Source organism: Beta vulgaris, chromosome 7 (assembly GCF_026745355.1).
Source record: "Beta vulgaris subsp. vulgaris cultivar EL10 chromosome 7, EL10.2, whole genome shotgun sequence".
Lineage (NCBI taxonomy): Eukaryota > Viridiplantae > Streptophyta > Magnoliopsida > Caryophyllales > Amaranthaceae > Beta > Beta vulgaris.
Window position 1 is genome coordinate 4,862,066 of NC_079208.1, and position 19,694 is coordinate 4,881,759.

Here is a 19,694-nt window from a genome sequence, read left to right on the forward strand (position 1 = left end):
CTAGTTAGGAAAAAGCGCAGCCCTTCTAGCCCAGAAGGGCTGCGCTTTTTCTTAACTAGCGCAGCCCTTCTGGGCTAGAAGGGCTGCGCTTTTTCCTAACTAGTGCAGCCCTTCTAGCTTAAGGGCTGCGCTTTTCTAGCGCAACCCTACTTAAAAAGTGAAGGGCTGCTACTGAAAGGGCTGCTGTCAAAAAGCGCAGCCCTACATGCCTTTTTTAGCGCAACCCTTCTTCATTTTTCCACTAGTGCTTGTAAAATAATTTAATTTTCCAAAAAGGATCACAAAACTTCTATATAATTTTGATTATATTGCTAAAATCATTTATTTTATTCACTTCCAAGAGCGAATAATAAAGTATTGTAACCATTTCAAACCAAATTTCTAAACCAATCCAACTAGTAAATCAATAACAACTTTATCACATAAAATCACATTCCAAAAAATCTAGCTACATAACGCACCTCAATCTTGCACAAAGAGTATATTAATATCTTCACTTGTTCCTATGCTTGAGCTTTCTCATAACCAACCAATAAATAACTTATCACATGAACATAATCATGAATTTAAACATGAATAATGACCTTTCATGAGCATAATATTTTTTGAGTAAGAAACATGAAAAATCTTTTTTTTCTTAACCCAAAGAAAATTGGAATTTGAATAAGAAACATAAAACTAGAATAGATAAGAAGAGAAAGAAGAACCTTGAAGTAAGAGAGTATGGATTCTCCAAAGTTTTTGTGTGGAAAAGATGGCTTAAGATATGGGGTACTAGTCTTCAATGCACGCGATGCGTGCGTCGATTGTTTGGGTCTATTTTTAATAAATTTCATCAAAATATAGTTATAGAAGTGTAATATATAATTGTTATTATACAAACTACTGTAATGTATAAATTTTTTAGAAATTGACATAAACATTTAGATGTAAAGTTTTGTAGTCAAATTAAATTTGTATTTTTTTTATTTGGTAATTTTTCTCATTATGTCAAATTACTTTGTTAATGCTTATTTAGTCTATTATTGGAATTTTTGACCCATTTTTAAATTAGGAAATAATATAATTGTATAAAATCTGAATATCCAAATAAGTATATGTATTTAGCTAAGGATAAAAAAGACATTTTATTGGGGGACACCATAACTCCCCCTGGCTTATATAATAGAGATTTATATGAGTAGAATAGGTAGTACTTAACTTCCAAAATTAAATAGTTTGTAACTTTCACCAAAATTAAGTGATTAATCCAAAATTTATAACCTCCATCATATATTTAGAAATGATAGAAAAAAAAACTCACTTCAATTAACATAAAACCCCGTAGGAAAATATAGCCCTAGAAAAAATATGACCCAAAAAAACACTACTTGGGGCCTGATTACTTCGGCATAAAACAACTGAACTGAATTGAACTGAACTTAACTGAATTGAACTGAACTGAATTGAACTGAACTGAATTGAAATGAATAGTGATATATAAGAGTAAAAGTATTACCAAGAGTTGAACTGAACTGATCTGAACTGAAAATAAGTTGGGGAGAACAAATCCTTCGTCAAACTTAAAGGTACGGGTAAATTTAGGATTGCGACTTCTTTAACACTTGTTCATCAGCAAACCCCAAAAAAAAGAATCAAATGGATGAGGGCTTATGCAAGAGGAGGGTTTAGCTTCTTCATCTCTTCATTTACTCGACAACCAGTTATCGCCTCCCCTCTCTCTCCTCCCTCACACCCTTTGAGAATCAGATTCTCTTCATCTTCATCTTCATCTTCATCTTCATCTGCTCAAGTTATGGGGATTCAATCCAAATCTGTAACTGGGTCAAATGATGATTCTGTTGATTGGTCTGCTACCAAAGTTAGAGACACTTTCATCAAGTTTTTTGAAGGAAAAAGTCACACTTTTTGGAAATCAAGCCCTGTTGTTCCTCATAATGATCCCACTTTACTCTTTGCTAATGCTGGTTTGTACTCTTTTATTATTTGTTTGTTGTTTGATTGTTTTTGGTTTCTGAATCTTTGATTGGTAGTATTATGGTGATGTGTTCAATGGCGGATTTCCAATCTCAAAAAAGTTTTAATTACCACTCTAATATATGCTGATAGTACTAAAACTAAGCATTTCTTACTCGAGGTTCATTTTCTAGGATAAACTACTTCATATACTACTATAAAGACAAGCTCTTATAGTATCAATAATTTTCTTAATATATTTCAGTTTTACTTCTAATTTGCTTTTAATATATAATCCTATGTGTTAGTGTTTTTGAAACCTAATATCTTTATCATAGTAATTAGTAGTTTATTACTATTATATAGGAATTGGGTCAACTCTAATGTGTTTATTGATTAGTTTGAATTGATTGATTTATAAGATGGACTGATTGTTGGTTATTGATTTGATTTCATATGGAGTAATTAGTTTATTTGTGTATTAGATATAGAAAATGACACCTAGATCAAAGTGGGAAACAACAACTCGATCGTTGGCAATTTAAAGTACAAGTGGAACAATGTTTTGGATTGTAATATCTTTAACATAGAACATTTTTAAAATTTTGAGACCAAGTTTTTAAATTCATCACAGTACCCCCAATTTGAAAATCCTAAATCCGCCACTGGATGTGTTGATTAAGTTCAAAGTCAAATATCTTGTATCGTTGAGATTTTATTTTGCTTTCACATATTGATATTCTCTTTTTGAGTTTGTAGTAAGTTTGTATTTTGCTGATGTTTTGTCACTTGTAGCTAATTGTAAGTTGAGGACATATGTTGGGTAGTTACTCCTGATGATGAGCATGCCATATAAATAAAATCTAGGGTTGATTAATGTCTGATTGAGCAGGTATGAACCAGTACAAGCCCATTTTCTTGGGGACAATTGATCCTAACAGTCCTTTGAGTGTTATGAAGCGTGCTTGCAACACTCAGAAATGTATCAGGGCTGGTGGGAAGCACAACGATCTCGACGATGTAGGGAAAGATACTTACCATCACACATTCTTTGAAATGCTCGGTAATTGGTCCTTTGGTGACTACTTTAAGAAAGAGGCCATTGAATGGGCCTGGGAACTCCTCACCAAGGTAAGTGGATCACATGGCTTGTAGTCAGCCTCTTTTATTTGGTTGTTTAATGTCTACCATATAGAAAAAAGATTTTGGTCTACAATGTGCATCAAGAAGCTTGATTCTTTCATCAACTTGAGCATATATGTTCTCATTTTGGTATGGACTTGAGAATACAATGGCTCCTCGAACCTGATTGGTGCTGTTGTCTTGCTAACAGGTTTATAAGCTACCTGCTGACAGAATTTATGCTACGTATTTTGGTGGTGATGAGAAAGCTGGACTTACGGCTGACACAGAGGCCAGGGATATTTGGCTCAACTTCTTGCCTCCTGAACGTGTATTGCCTTTTGGTTGCAAGGTCTCTTTTCTCAACTCTATTTAGTTTGTAATGGAAACTTTGTTTTTTATGAGTTCAATTGTAAATTTTGTAGTGTTGGTTGTCAATTACAAATTACTACGACATTATAGTCCAAAAACTGTTTCATACATGTGAATAGCTCCAATGATGAAGTGTTTTGTCCTTCTTTCGATTTGGCTAAGGGTTTAAGTCTTGGTAGACTGGACCCACCTTTCTTCTCATAAGTGAATGGTCTATTATCAATTGGGTTGAATGCAGTTGGTGAAGACCTTCAAAGTTTTGGTAGTACTGTTTTAATTGTAGTGTTATATAGATAAGCTACAGTTCCCACATGGGTCATATGATGGATGTTGTTGCCTTGTGATATTGCAATCGTCAAAATGTACCATTTAGTTGGCATATGGTTTCTAATTGAATGCTAAAAAGGGTTTCTGAATTTAGTCCAACTGGTAGAAAATTAGAATCACCTTCAGTTGCAAAGGTCCTTGGTCATACCAGGATAGTAACATATGTGAACTTGCGAAGTATGCACATCTAGGAGTTGAGAGTGAAATACGAGCCTTGAGAAAAATGAATAATTTTCTGTTTAGGTAGAGAATGAAAGAAGGTAAATGGATTGATTTTTGTACGGCGACACCCTTGGATGCTTTGATACAAAGACTTGCTCAACTAAGATAATTCTGATCTATCTCCTTGTATATTAGTTCAATTGGGGGAAGCAATTCTCTTAAACTGTTTTTGATTATTTTTGTGCTATAATATTTCATTCATCCAATTTCATGTGAAAATCCCACTTTTGCACAAACATTCAGGAGTTTTGTGAATATATAAATAAGATTTTAAGCAAGCTCTTTAATTGATCAAAAAGATATCCATCTTCAATTGGTATACTTTTCCAGACGGTTGATATTGGACATTATCTTTTTAGTGATGTTATTTTACACTCTCATATAGTTTTGGATTTTCCGAAAGAAAATGATTCACTTAATGGGGAAGGATGGAGTTGGAATTTATTGAGTAATCAAAAGTGCTTCTGGTTAGTTTGATAATATTTTTAATGTTTTTAATTTGAGCTTATCTGGAATGCTATATGTTGATTACCTTTTATAGTTCTGATTTCTATGTATGTGGCCTGATGTTTGCATGGAACAGGACAACTTCTGGGAGATGGGTGATACTGGTCCTTGTGGCCCCTGTACTGAGATTCATTTTGATAGGATTGGGGGTCGTGATGCTGCGTCACTGGTCAATAATGATGACCCTACTTGTATAGAAATATGGAATCTTGTCTTTATCCAGGTATGCTTTTGTCGAATATATCTTGTGAAAGGAGTTCTTGTTTCCTGTCCAGCTAGTATTGCTATCAGCACGGAACATTATATAATGCTTCTGCTCTAATGAAATGTTGGCTGTTCCTCTTTTATTCTGACCTTCTGTCTCTGTATAAAATTTCTATCAAGATTTAGCACAGAACACATTGTTTTGTTTAGGAGATTTAGATTTTTAGATATTTGGTTTGCTGCTAATACAAGGCTTTTTTTTTTTTAATTGTTGGGTACAGTTTAACAGGGAAACTGATGGTTCATTAAAGAGCCTTCCTGCCAAACATGTTGATACAGGAATGGGTTTTGAAAGATTGACATCTATTCTTCAGAATAAGATGAGTAATTATGATACAGATGTCTTCATGCCCTTGTTCGATGCAATTCAACAGGTAATCAGTTGTTAGAACTTAGAATACACTTTTATTGCTAGGTATCCTGTGGAGTTGCGGTTGTCTCATCTGATTTGTGGGATAGTAAACATTCTTCTGATTTTACGACATAGAATATCTGTGCCAATGTCTTAGATGGGTCCAATCTTTATAGATTAACAATTTGTGGTTGAAATGTTGAAGAGTTAATGATGAGTCCTCTGCTATGATTCTCAGACCATGATACAAGTATAGACTTCTGTGTGGATCCAAGAATCTGTCGTAGAAACTCTTAGCTTGATGATAATTGGACATAGGTTCAAGTGTCAAGTGTCTGGACTTACAATGTGAAGATGTGCACAAGAACGCATTCTCTTGTTATATATGCATATACAAGTGTAAACCTATGTATTTTCCAGCTTGACCAACATTGAAGTGTCCATATCCATTTTCAGAGCTTCAATAATCTGACATGGATCCTTAAGCTGATATGATGAGCCACAGGCCACACCGTCATATATCGTCTGTCCCACTTTTTACCTGTGCATCTTTAGCGAAGATAGTTCAGCACTGGTAGACTATTAGTATGAGTTTCTTGGTTAGCTAATGTATACTTCAAGACATGGTAAAAGATGGAGTTTGGTTATTCTTTGTTTGGCTTCAAGCTCTTTTGAGGCCTATGTTTCCGATATTAATGAAGAGTATACATTGTGACAATAGATATCTGTTCTTTTTTTGGGGAAGGGTTGACCATATTTTTTTATCTTACCAATAAAATATGATACCCTTACAAAGGTGAACAAGGGTGGGGTTATTTACTACAAGAGCTAAGAAATTAAGTTAGGTGTATATGGTGTCAGGGTAGTCTTCTTGGTGTTCAGACTGCATAAAATGATCTATGTGTGCCTACTTAGGTTGTGAGATTTTACATAAGCTAATGTTTATAACTAGAAGGATGACCTTTTAAACTTTGGCAAAATGGTAAGGGCTGCATGTAGAGGCTAAAAGCAGATATTGTAAGCAATAATTAAGCATTAGGAACACCGATAAACTCGTGATTTAGTCATAAAACTCTAAATTAATACCTTCTTAGGAAATGTATCTAATGCTTATTGTTGGCTGGTAAGGCTGCATATTATTCTTTTAGACCAAGATTCGTATGTTTTGTATGGAATATGGATACTGGTCCAAAAGCTACCTCGGAGGCAACAGAAGTGTGTGTAATAGCAACACTTGTAATTCTTCTGAAGCAACTTCATGTGGGTCTTCTGGATGGCTCTTTGTGCATTATGGAGTATGGTCTATGTTCTGATTCAATATAATTCTGCATCTTGATGTACGAGCTTGGTTTGTTTAGACTTTTTGTTTGACTTGTGGCATCTATGATGAATCTTGGTCTCAGTTATGGATTCTTTTTTGATGCAAAAGAGGAAACATTTCCAAACAAATAAAAGATACAAATAAAAACACAGAAAATTAAGGAGGAACTAGGTGCGGAAAAGCTAGACCTCTAACATCCCCCTCTAAAGTTCTACTAACAGCTAAGGGAACACTGTCTAAAATATGGAGCCAAATGTCCTGAGCTATGCCTTGATTAGTGAACCAATCCGCCATGCGGTTGCCTTCTCAGTTCTACATGTGTATACTGTGTTCTACTATTCTAGGCTGTCTATAGTTAAAATGACTCTGCGAGTGTGTCTGTTTTATCTGAAGGCTGTACCATGGCTCGGTTTTAGTAATCAATGTTATATGAGCTCTAATAATTGTCTTAAATCTGCATGCAGGCAGCTGGGTCTCGCCCTTATTCTGGAAAAGTTGGAGCTGATGATGCTGACACAGTGGATATGGCCTACAGGGTTGTCGCTGATCATATAAGAACTCTCTCCTTTGCAATTGCCGATGGTGCTTGTCCAGGTATAGTCTGGATACGTGGTGCATGGTGCTTAGTGCTTAGTGTTTATACTGCTTACCTACCTTTAGGACCCTATTCAGTGCATCTTAAAATTATAATATTCAGCATAAATAAGTTCAGCTTAATAACGATGAGTTCAGTTTAGTAAAAGTAAGTTCTCTTAAGTACAAATTAGTAAATTATATAAGAAAAAACAACAGAGAATAAGTAAAACTAAGTTTCGTTTTGTGAAAATTAGCTTGGATAGTAAAAATAAGTTTTCTACCGTAAAAAGAAGTTCAGTTTAGTGAACATTAGGTGAAGTGAATAGGGCCTTAGGTATTGCTGTAGCCTGTAGCTGTGTACTGGTAATTCTTAATTTGTTTTTGAACAATCTCATTGAAGTGAGAGATATAGTTACTATATACTTCTATCTGAAAATTAGGCAAAGAGCAATGATAAATTGCAGATGGCAGCTATTTAGAATGTGAAAGTTTGTTATAGAATAACTGGTTGTTGACAAGCTCAAGTTGTATAACTTGATAAAAAAATAACCTAAGGTCCACTAACTCGGTAGTTAGGGAAGTTTAGGATGGAATCCACACGGAGATGGCAACACTATTAACTCTAATATTAAACTAACGAAGTCAGATAAATGTAGTTGGTTTACTAAACTAATTGAAAATTATCAAGTCAAAGATATCAAATATGGGAAAGACTAGGGAAACAATTCACTATGTATACAATTCAGGATCTCAAGAATGAAAGAAAAAAACTCAACAAACCAATTTGGCACATGTAATATCTTTCGAACATTACCAATTCTCGAAGCTCACTAAGCCGCTCTCGCATGGTTATCTATTAACAAATTTGGCCAAACTTGCAGATTAACAAAAAATAACAAAAAAGTAACTGAAGAATAAGAATCAAACTAATTCCCAAGTAAGCAATCAATCATTCAATCCCTCGTCCATACATGAATTCCCAAATTACTAGAAATTAAACGACTCGCTCGCAATTAGCAAAAACGTAATCCTACAAAATAAACAAACATCATGAACTAATAATGAAGAATTGGAGGAGAATGATAAAAGAAGAGAAAGAATACCAATTGAAAAATAAATCTTGAAATCAATTACTTTTATTGAGAACTTCAATGTACCTAGAATAAAAAATAAGCTAAAAATATAAAACTAGGGTTCTTCGGAAGTTCGGATAATGAAACTACTTAGAAAACTAATAAACTTAATAATAGTGTAAAACGTCCTTTTTCCACTTTAATGCAAAAAACAACGCATCACGCGCTTTAAAACGACAAATTGTGGCATGCCCAGGCAGCTGGACGGATTTTGCGGCTATTGTCAGTTACAATTTAATTCTTCATTTCGCCCGACGGGCACACTTGAGGTGGATTTTCATAGACTAGTAACAGCAACTTACCCGAGCAGGGGAGATCCGCCGGGCCGGGACCGGAACAAAGCATCAAAACTGCTCATCTTCGAATCGTTCATAACTTTCTCATCTCTCACCCAAATTTGGTGTGTGGCCAGTCGTTGGAAAGCCCTCCAATTTACTTTCTAACTCAATTGGAATTACTCCACTATCATCTGTAGATAAAAAGTTATGAGTAAAAGAACGTACAAGAGTCAGTTTTGGTACTTCTTTAAGTATATTTTGCTTCATTCTAGCCCAAATTTATTCCAAAGAGATGCTTTGCGATCCTCGTGCAATCTACCTTCTATGTTCGTGTTTAGCATACTTAAGCTTAGCCAACCATAGTCTATTTGCATTGAGATCACTTGAAATTTAAAGAGCACTGTAGCAGAACTTGAGTAAATCATGCAAATATGCACTTAAATGCTCTAGTGAACTAGAAATACAACATAAATGCACCTAAAAACTATGCATAAACATGACACATCAATAGTAATTTAAATCTTGACGTAAATTTGCAGAATGTCATGTTGTGCATTGGGTATAGGCAAGGGGTAATGTAGGAAGTATATTACAATGATGCTAGCTTGGAGAGAATGAAGGTGCATTAGCTCTATAAATAGAAGAGATTAGTGAAAGGATGGGGTATGAAGAAAATATTGGAGAGTTTCCATTAGTTGTTAGCTTGGGAATGTGTCAAATCACTTGGAAAATTTGACAATCTATCTTACAGTTTGTGTTGAATTTGCAGATGATTAATCAGAGAAATAATATTTTTTAAAACACTAATCTGAAATTTACTCATGTTACCAGTTACCCTTATAGAGCTTTGCTGTGAATGGTTTTATTAAACATGGATTCTTGCTATTGTGATCTTGAAGTTTAGCGTTTTAGATATTGATATATAGTTTCCGAGATGGATTACATGTTTTTCACTAAGTCCTTTTAGAAGTTAAATAATTGATCTATGTAGGGAACTAACTATCTAGTTGGGGATTATAGTATTCGCTAATTCCATTTCTGAAGAGGATATTTAATAGCCTTGGGCTTGTGTAGTAATTTTTGATTACTTTTGCTATTTTGCTCCACACATCACGTTTATAAAGATTACAATAATAGTGTAGCTGCTGATTTTCAGAGCTATCAGAAATTGGTTTCATCAATGTTAGTATCTTCACTTAGTCCGGATCATCTATTGTTATACAATAATGGTAGTTGTGTTAACTGGAAACAATAGGTACTATATAAATTTCGGAATAGTGAATAGATGGTTCTTTTGGGCTTGCTGAAATTAAGGTAATACAAAATTTCAAATGGTGGACGTGAGCATGTTTTAGAATCTATCATATACTTTCTCCATTTCTTTTTAATTTGCACACTTTCCTTTTTGATCCGTTTCTTTTTAATGTTTTTACGGTTGCTTTTTTTTATTATTGGTAATATGTCCCATCCACTTTTTTCTTCCTTTTCCACCTATGTGGTCCGCTTTTTGTTGGGATTTAGACTATGCAAACACTAATTACTTGCAATTACCACTAATTAACAATTAATGAGAAAGCAAAAGGAGACCAATAACAATAAAGAAAGCAATGAAAATCACACCGAAGAACGTGGGAAAACCCGATAACCGGAAGAAAAAGCACACCAAGCAAGCATCCTTGAGAAATGGAATCAATGGATGATATTGTGTTTAATGCTCTTTTCTCTCTCCTCTTTCACTAAACTCGAGGAAGATCACACTTTGTGTGAATAGGCCCCCAAAACTAGAAAAAGGTTGGTTTATATAGTCTAGGAGAATAATACAATCGAAGGGTTTGAGATTTAATCTCAAACCCGAAAATAATCGCGATAAGTCTGGGTCGCCCAACCGGGCAAAGTGCCTGCTCAGTCGCTCAGCACAGGAAGGATTTTCCAAGTCCCTGCCTCGAAGTGTCATTTGCAGAGAATGGGCGCTCACCTGGAGCCTGCGCGGTCCTGAAGACCGCCCGCCCGTGTTCCCGGGCTTCCACTTTCAACTCTCCTTGCTTTGCTTTGCTCAACTCCACCTTTTTAGTTTTTTTCTCACTTTTTAGTTTCTTGCTCCATCTTTTCAGTTTCTAGCTCTCATTTTTGGACTTCTTCCTTGGTTCTCCCCCAAAGTGAAGTCGGTAAAATAAAAAGAAATGGAGGGAGTATGTGGCAGGCAACAACTGGAACGTCACTCTTATGGTGTCTTATTGGTCTTTATATGTCATAAGAACAATAGTTGTTGTAAGTTGTAACATGTATAGACATTTTACAAGTTTTTACTTTTCGTGCAGGTAATGAAGGTCGTGAATACGTTCTAAGGCGCATTCTTCGTCGAGCTGTTCGTTATGGAAGTGAAGTACTAGGCGCCAAAGATGGGTTTTTTAGTGGGTATGAAAGTAAAAATGCTCTCTTCCAGTCATTCTTTGTGCTTGATATTGTGATCTGCCTAATACTTTCTTGTTAATTAAGCAATGTGTAATGTCTCTGATTCTATCCGTACTAGCACCGCTTATGTGTAATGAATGATTTTCTGCAGGCTAGTACCTACACTGGTGAATTTAATGTGTGATGTTTTCCCCGAGCTGAAGCAGCAAGAGAAACATATCAAAGATATCATTGCAGATGAGGAGGCCAGTTTCGGGAAAACATTGCTCAAGGTAATTTTTTTTTTACTTGCACGAGATGCTTAAATATTTGACTGTTGGTGATGGCGTGTGATGCTCAATGGCCTCGCAGACTTGCTAAAGGAGGTGTTTTATGCACGCGTTTTGCTCCTATTGCACCTCTTTTAAGCCAGCTGTTATTTGTAAACCTTCTGATCTGACCCATCTATCAGATAAGGAAATGATAAACTGCTGAGGTTGTGATATCACAATTAATTACACGACGAGTTTAGGGCTGGAGCAACTTGGGACTTGTCTATGCTTGAACAATTGATCTTGGCTGTTCCAATGCTTAGTTTTCTCAATTTCATCTTTCCTGAGTGTTACTGTTAGTAAAAGCTGTAATTTATGAATTCCTCGCTTGTTTAATAACCATGTGGTGATACATACTGGTAAAGAAGCTCTGCAGGAAGTCAGCAAAATGCAATGCGAAAAATGAATTCATATATTTACAGATCAGACTAGGTTTACCTGAATCATGTGAGGGCTTGAGTTGATTCCTACTAATTTGCACGTTTACTTATTCATATGATATTTAATCTGTGAGCAGGGAATCGAGAAATTTAAGAAGGCTGCTCAGGAGGTAGAAGGGAAGACAATCACTGGCCAGGTAGATTGTTTTCTTGGAATTTGTATCTGTCCCTTCTGTGCTGTGGGTGCTTTGCTGGCATGTGCATCTATGTTTCCATTCATGATATTTTTGTAAGGGTTTCACTTTGACTATGTCCTGATATGATTTACAGTTTTTTTTTCTTGATCCAAATTTATTTCCCCAAATTATTTCTCTTGCTGCTGTCAGTGGCGTTTTTCTCTTTTTTGTCAAGGGTTCGGTGTGTGTGCAACTTAACGTTCTTGGATTCAGTCCTTGTGAGATTTTCATTAACCTATCACATACAGATGTACGTTATGCCTGATAGTCATAGCCTGGACTGAGGGTGTGTTATTGTAGTATGCATGTTAATCAGCTCTGTGATCTAATAGATCTACATCAGCATCAACAATCAGCGAGATGTTAATAAATTATGAGGTTACCAAATGAATCAACTAAGTGCCTTCACGAGGCTGTATGCGTGTATCCTTTTCCATCATACTTCTCAGCCAATTAGGGGAAAGGAAAATATAACAAAAAAAAAGTGTTTAAAATATTGAAACTTATGTGGAACTCGATTATCTAAACTGTGAACGTCTATTACATTAGTAGAGCTGTCGATGATGCCCAAGTTGTTTATTGCAGGATGCATTTGTATTATGGGACACATATGGCTTCCCGATTGATTTGACCCAGGTATTTAGTGTAAAACTTCTGTAAAAAGTGCGATTATGTCATTGCAACTTTTTTGATTTCCTGATTTCTTTTTCCTCTAGTTAATGGCAGCGGAAAGAGGTTTAACAGTAGACACAAAAGCTTATGATGATGCTATGGCAGAAGCAAAGAAAAGATCAAGAAGTGCTCAAAATAAGGTATTTACCAAACTGGACCTATATAGTATATTGTGTTGGATCAGTCACCTGCATTTTTGTTGCAAAATTTCATCCCACATATGGATTGCTGTGTTTTGGGGGGGGGGGGGGGGGGGGGTGGAACTTCGGGGAGACGGTTGCTGAGAGACAGCTGCTTTACAACTTTGAGAGTCTACCGAGTGGATTTATGTTGATCTAACTATGTAAATTTACAATTTCAAATTTCTATAGCAAGTTGGTGGTGCAATTGTTATGGATGCTAATGCTACAGCATCATTACACGACAATGGAGTTCCAACCACTGATGACTCCAGCAAATATGTTTGGTTCGAGGTTAGACTATCCAGTGTATTTGTTTATATCTTCAGAATTGTGTACCTGTATGGATTACATCACTTATTTCTTTTAAACCCTATTTAATTATGTGTTTCAGGATCATGAAAGCACCGTAAGAGCTGTATACAATGGATCCGAGTTTTTGAAGACTGCTGAAGCTGGTCAGGAAGTTGGTATTGTTCTTGAGTCTACAAGTTTCTATGCTGAACAAGGTGGTCAGGTAATATGTTATTGACCTGTTGAAAATTAACAGGGCTCTAATTGTCAACCATGCAACGCTTTCTGGTCTGCTTGTGTTGATGTGATTGCTCTAAATTCTGGAACAGGCAGCAGTAGCTTGAATTTTCTTTTTTAATGTTATAAATGGTAATTTTGATACTTCATCCACTCCAAAATTATCGCAACACTTGCCTTTTTTTAGAGTTCCTTAATTAGTGCAACAGTTGCCTTTTCTAGAGTTCTTTAATTGATGCAACACTTCTATACATGAAAAAAAAGCTATACCCACACATGGGACCACTGATACTAAACAACTTTTCTCTCTCCTTTCAATTAAATATTAACACGATACCCCACTACCAACTCTGAACTCCGTCCTAAATCTCTGTGCCAAAGGCAAGTGTTGTAATTATTATGAAGTGGAGCCCGGAGGGAGTACTTATTTCCACCTGATGTGGCACTGGGAGAGTCTTGTTGTAAAGTAGCCAGATCAGTTGGATTGTATATTGTCTGCTAAAGCTTTTGTTTTCTGTTTCACGGATTTGACTAGTTGATAGGGAAGTCCAATTTTTCTGGGTATAGTGACAACTTATCTTATGCTTCTAATTGAATGAATTATAACTTCCAAAGTTTGAGATCATATGATCTTGCTACGTATCAATCCAGTTGCAATGTATGCATTAGGACATAATACTAATGTTCAGGTGCTAAAAACCTAGATCTCTTTTGTTTCAGATCTTTGATACTGGCTCACTTGAAGCCCCACATGGCAGTTTTCAAGTTTGTAACGTTCAGGTGTTTGGTGGTTTTGTTCTACATATTGGTACCTTTACAAGTGCAACTGGTAGATTCTCTGTCGGTGATAAGATCACTTGCAAGGTAGCATATTGCACTATATCTTTGGATCTTGATCAGCAGTCAACTTAATAATACTCTTCCAACCAATACCTGTTGTCGCATGTTTGCGTTTTTACTTTTTCGCATCTTTTTCAATGTGCAGGTGGACTATATGAGGCGTCAACTCATTGCCCCCAACCATACTTGTACACACATGTTAAATTTTGCTCTCAGGGTAGGTATCCAAGGCAAAAGGACATTTTTATCTTTTTTGTTTTATTCTTGGCTGTTTATCTTTTCTGAATGCTTTACATTTTTGGACTTGCAGAAAGTTCTTGGGCCCCATGTTGACCAAAAGGGATCTATTGTCCTTCCTGAGAAATTAAGATACGATTTTTCTCACGGTAATGAATTTTCAGTAGAGTTAGTGGATCACCTGTCTTGCTGCCAATTATGTTAGCTGAAAGCCATTGTTTTCCTGAATAGGCAAGCCTGTTCAAGTTGAAGAGTTGAGAGAAATAGAAAGCATTGTGAATAAGCAAATTGGAGATAAGCTCGATGTATTTGCTAAAGAGGCAACACTTGCTGATGCCAAGCGTGTAAACGGTCTGCGAGCTGTGTTTGGAGAGGTAGGGTTCTGTTCTTTTGATATCGTTGGTCAATCTTTCACCATTGTTTCTATTCAGTATGCCCTTTTCTCTCTTTTTTTTCCTTCTTTTTTTTAACAGTGCAAGATGTGGTCCTTATTGCAGATATACCCTGATCCTGTTAGAATAGTATCAATTGGGAAAAAGGTGGAAGATCTCCTGGAAAATCCAGATAAAGAAGATTGGTTGGAATATTCTGCTGAACTTTGTGGAGGTTCCATGTGTCCTTGATTTTCCAACTTTTGATCTTCAAGTATTTGCATTACATTGTACTACAATTTGGTTGGTTGATTATATAGGAACCCACATATCTAATACAAGAGAAGCTAAGGGATTTGCTCTTTTATCTGAGGAGGGAATTGCCAAAGGAATTCGCAGAGTGACAGCTGTTACATCTGACTGTGCTTTGGAAGCGGTGGAAGTGGCATCTTCCCTCAAGCAGGAAGTGGAAGATGCGTTAAAATTAGAAGTCAACCAGCAAGAGAAGGTTAATATGGACAAAGATTTCTCTTTTAGAAATTTGTTTTGATTTAGCTTGTACACTGATATCGGACAGTTATATGTGGCTATCCTGTGCTACTCAGATTCAGGCACTGGTGTTGGACATGGGCATGTCTCAAGTCTCCAACATGTCTATTTTATGAAATTATTTCTAGATTTTGGCCCAAAAAGAAGTATCTATATAGTATATCCATTCAGAGTTTTGAGTATCTAACACGGGTACCTAAAGTAAGATGGAGAGTCTAAGTAACATAGTGGCCATCATAATATTAGCCTCCCGCTGCATATATCTACACTCTTAGATGTTTGATATAGATAAATTGTATTTTGGATCAGATTGTGGCTTCTTTGCGGAGCCGTGTAGAAGCAGCACCCATCCCAGTAGCCAAGAAAGATGACATTCAGAAGGTTATGAAAGTGCTTCAGGTAATGTCTGTCAAGTATAGTAATTCCTTTTACTCATTTTGTAATTTATTCCCATTTGCTTACATGTCGTGATATCCCTTTTTTAACAAATGGCTTTAGGATAACGTGCGGAAGGCACAGAAAAAAGTGGCTGAAGAGAACCTTCAAAAAGCGGTAAAGACTGCCACTGAGAAGGCAGAGGCTGCTATTTCAGAGGGAAAGACCTTTTGTATCTCGCGTGTAGATGTTGGTTTAGATGCTGCTGCTGTAAGGGAAGCTGTACAAAAAGTGATACAGAAAAAGGTTTGTTTGAAGACAGTTTCCACTTTTTTGGATGCTTCTCTGTTATCTGCACTATATGGGTACTCACTAACTTTGCTTTGTTATGGGTGTGATCAGGGTATCTCAGTCATGGTGTTTAGTGTAGACGAAACTGCAAATAAGGCTATTGTTTATGCCGGAGTACCTGACAAGGGAAACACTTGGAAGGGCTTGGAAGTGTCTGAATGGTTAACAGTTGCTTTGGGTCCTTTAAAGGGAAGGTGCAGTAAGGGAAAAGGTGGTCTTGCACAAGGCCAGGTTAGCAAATTCTTCTCTGTAAAGCACATGTTCTTGAGTAATCTGACCTTGCATAGATTCGCTCTTATACTTTTTTTTTACAGTAGAAGTAGCACGTCGTAACATGATGTCTTTTGCTTTTCAGGGCACTGATGCATCTAACGTTGAGGAGGCCATAAAACTGGCAGTAGACTTTGCATCAATGAAGCTCAACTGAGCATTGTTTCCTTTGTATTATCTGATAGATTGTCGCTGCCGCCTTGTGCTACCCAATTGCTAAGTTCATCCTCGGAATGTAAGTTTATTTTAGGGAAAGGGTAAAATTGGGCAATTTATTCAAGGTGGTGTGCATATTCATTTCTTCTTGGTAGAACGCAAGCGTCATTTAACAATTATCATTTTTATACAGATATACTAGGAATTGTTTACAGTTTCTAAGCACATGTAATTCACGTTTCTTGGTTATTTGGAAAAGTTCAATCAAGCTAATATAATCTTTAACCATATTTCAAACTAGGAGATGTTTGTGGAAATTGTTAATTATGTACTATCTTTTAGTAGTAATCAACTATTCATGGATGTTTTGAATCTATTGGGGATTCATAATTCTAATTCATCCCTACTTTGTTGGGGTAGAGATATGCTGATTGCTTTGGTATTTGTTTGACCTGCAATGCAATGGATTTTTTGATGGTGACGTTCGCCGGTATAAGTATGCGGTCGTCTGACGGTCGTGAATTTGGTCATGATTTAGGGTGGTATCTCGTAAAAATAGGGGCGGGTTTTGGATATTGGTGGAATGGTGAAGGTAAATTAGTTTGGTTGGCCTTGACTCAGTGGTATTGTTGGTGGACGCCTTGACGGGTCGATGAAAGCAGTCAGACCATAAGTTGGTGATGATATTGCTGGAGATGGGAGAAGTGGAGAACGAAGTGAGTTTTTTTTCTTTTCCTGAAGTTAAATATTGGCTGTTCAATTCTAGCCTTTAGATTCAATAACCAAAGGCTGGAACTGAATCTAAAGTTTTAGGTACCCATTTAGGAGGCGTTTGGTATGATTAATAAAAATGGAATAGAAAAGATTTGGATAAAGAGGGGAAATGAAATTAATAATTGTTACCTTTAATAGTTGTTTGGTATCCTAGTGGAATGGAAATAATCGAGAGATTTATGATTGAGGAAAGAAACATGATTTGTTTCCACTAGTTTAATAAGGGTAACAAATGGGGGGGGGATTGTATTTTCCTCCGAAAATGGTATTTCTTACTTAACACTCATACCAAACAATTGGAAATCAAAATGTTTATTTGAATCTGTTTCCTACATCAAGTTTTTCTATACCAAACACCCCATTAATTAAAAACCTATTCCATTATATTTTAGTTATGAAAATTTTCAACCAAGTACTCGATCTTGCCCATATATAGTAGGGGTTTTTAGTCAATTGAAAAACATAACCTTAATTTAGCAATTTATTGGCTTTAAGTTCATGAAAATTTGTTAAAGAGTATTGAATTGTTATTTTATAGAAGGATTTTTTTTTTACTAGAAATCACTTTATAAAACATGAAATTTGTGAGAAATTACCTTATATAACTTTTTCTGCGAAAGCAAACCTTAAACACAATTTTTCGTGCGAGAACAAGCCTTACACAATTTTTTTTTGGGTGAGAACAAACCTTATGTCTTATTTCGATCGTTAAGCCAAGGTTTCGACATTCACTATGTCATGTGGAAAGCAAGTGACTTTTTAAACCTTACAAAATCCATGACATAGTAAATGTTAGAACCTTGGATTAATGATTGAAATAAGGGTATAAGGTTTGTTCTCCCAACAAAATTTTTCGTTTAGAAAAAAATTATATAAGGTGGTTTCTCACAAATTTCATGTTTTATAAGGTGGTTTGTGACGAAAAATCATTTATAAAATTTAATTTTCTCCACTGTTTTTTTGTTGCAAAAGAGGGGTGAACCCCAAGTAAGAATTTTCTCCACGGTTGTACAATGCTCACAATGTAGTGATATCATTTTCCCTTTTTTTTTTTTTTTTTCAGAGAGTACCATTCTCTCTATATCAAGTAGTTTTATTTTGAACAAGAAACAAAAAAGACACATAGATAAAATACATAAAAAAAATGTTGACTTTGTTTATCTTTTACTTTTACTTGAATAAGAGAACAACAAAAAAGTAAGACCCTTGATATGAGACTAATCTAAAATATCATTTCGAAAGGTAAAGTGGAAAAATTCTCGAGTTGAGAGAAAATGAGAAAAAAATATTAAGTAAGACAGAAGTTCTCTTAACTCACAATCCCCCAACCTAGACCCATAAGAAGAGAGGCTTGTCGATGGCCATTTAGCTTCTTTGGTCGTCGGCGAGCTGGTCCTATACGTCGATAGTGTTTGTCATCTTGTTTGGGCAACTTAAAAGGATGAATGTTTTTCAATCAAAAAATTGAGGATAAATTCCACTAGAAGTCAATGTTCTTAACTCCGTTTTTAGGGTTATGGTAAGATAATGGTAGGTTTCATTATGTTATTACTTTGTTCAGTATGTTAGTGCTTTTAACTTCTAGTGGAGGTTATTCATGGTTGAAGGAAATTTTCCCAAATAGAGGTGAGAAAGGATTAATAAGATAGAATTTCTTATTTTTGAGGAAGGTAAATCCTTAGTCAAAAATGAGAAGTTCATGATCTTTCCTAGATCTAACAAAGAAAAAGATAGGAAAGGTCATGATGGTGTAGTTTTGAAGTGTATGGACCTCAATAAGTATGGAGGAGGTGATTTCGGTAACAATAATGCCTATAATGAAGGTGATTATCGAGATCTCATAAGACGGAGGAAGAGAGGAAGGATATATTTATGCAAGGTCCTTTAGTGAAACTACGCAAGGCCGGCTAAGGGCCTATGCAAGCTGGCCCTCAGCACAGGGCCCAATATGTCAGAGGGGCCTCATACAGAGAGAAAAAGAAAGGGTTGGAGAAGTACTCACAAACTGAATGTTTGGAGCGGTGGTTCTCAATCCTCCGCGCTATTTTAGCAAGTTTGCAACAGAGTATTGCAGGACCCGTGTTCGAATTCTATCATTATCGTTTTTGCCTACTTGAATACTTCTATGTTTCCTTTATGTTTTGGTGGGAGAACCTCCTTTTCCTGTTCGAACTCTATCATCATCGTTTTTGCCTACTTGATGAATACTTCTATGTTTTTCCTTTATGTTTTGGTGGGGAACCTCCTTTTTCTTTTTTTATATACTTTTTTTTTGAGGGGATTTTTTATATACTTCTTTCATGGCAAATCTTCAGTTTATTTTTTGGAAACTTGGCTATTAATATTTTCCACCCTTTTATACTGTATTATTTCTCTAAAACTAGGTGTCTTTTGAGTTTTGCCTTTTTTAAATATTTTCACCTTGATAATTATTCATGTCCATGTGAGACGAAAATTTCCATTCCAAAAAAAAAACCATAAGTCATCTACATTCTACACCTTACAAGTATGTCACTTATATCGTATAAGTCTATAAAACTTTAAATTGTTTATATGATTTTTTTTTCATTTACCAATATGTAAAATATATAAACTTCTTTGGTTGTCCGATTATAACATA

General features: G+C 35.8%; 1 protein-coding gene across 1 annotated transcript; it reads left to right on the top strand.

Annotated features, from left to right (window-relative positions):
• The first annotated feature begins 1,600 nt into the window (after window positions 1-1,600).
• On the top strand, window positions 1,601-16,600 carry LOC104898396 (alanine--tRNA ligase). Its single transcript, XM_010685479.4, has 23 exons — window positions 1,601-1,967; window positions 2,849-3,087; window positions 3,290-3,430; window positions 4,583-4,729; window positions 4,992-5,144; window positions 6,908-7,037; window positions 10,749-10,845; window positions 10,994-11,114; window positions 11,671-11,730; window positions 12,355-12,405; window positions 12,486-12,581; window positions 12,813-12,914; window positions 13,015-13,137; window positions 13,872-14,015; window positions 14,137-14,208; window positions 14,302-14,377; window positions 14,460-14,602; window positions 14,726-14,834; window positions 14,920-15,107; window positions 15,458-15,547; window positions 15,647-15,829; window positions 15,926-16,105; window positions 16,230-16,600. Exons 1-23 carry the CDS (start codon window positions 1,643-1,645, stop codon window positions 16,299-16,301), a joined length of 3,042 nt encoding a protein of 1,013 aa, XP_010683781.2. The 5' UTR covers window positions 1,601-1,642; the 3' UTR covers window positions 16,302-16,600.
• Window positions 16,601-19,694: the final 3,094 nt, after the last annotated feature.

Bases quoted from the DNA above. Each gene is read 5' to 3' on its own strand.
- LOC104898396 (XM_010685479.4), top strand. From the start codon at position 1,643: ATGAGGGCTTATGCAAGAGGAGGGTTTAGCTTCTTCATCTCTTCATTT. The intron at 4,730-4,991 runs GTATGCTTTTGT...TGTTGGGTACAG, and splicing joins GGAATCTTGTCTTTATCCAG to TTTAACAGGGAAACTGATGG. The intron at 14,835-14,919 runs GTTCCATGTGTC...TTGATTATATAG, and splicing joins TTCTGCTGAACTTTGTGGAG to GAACCCACATATCTAATACA.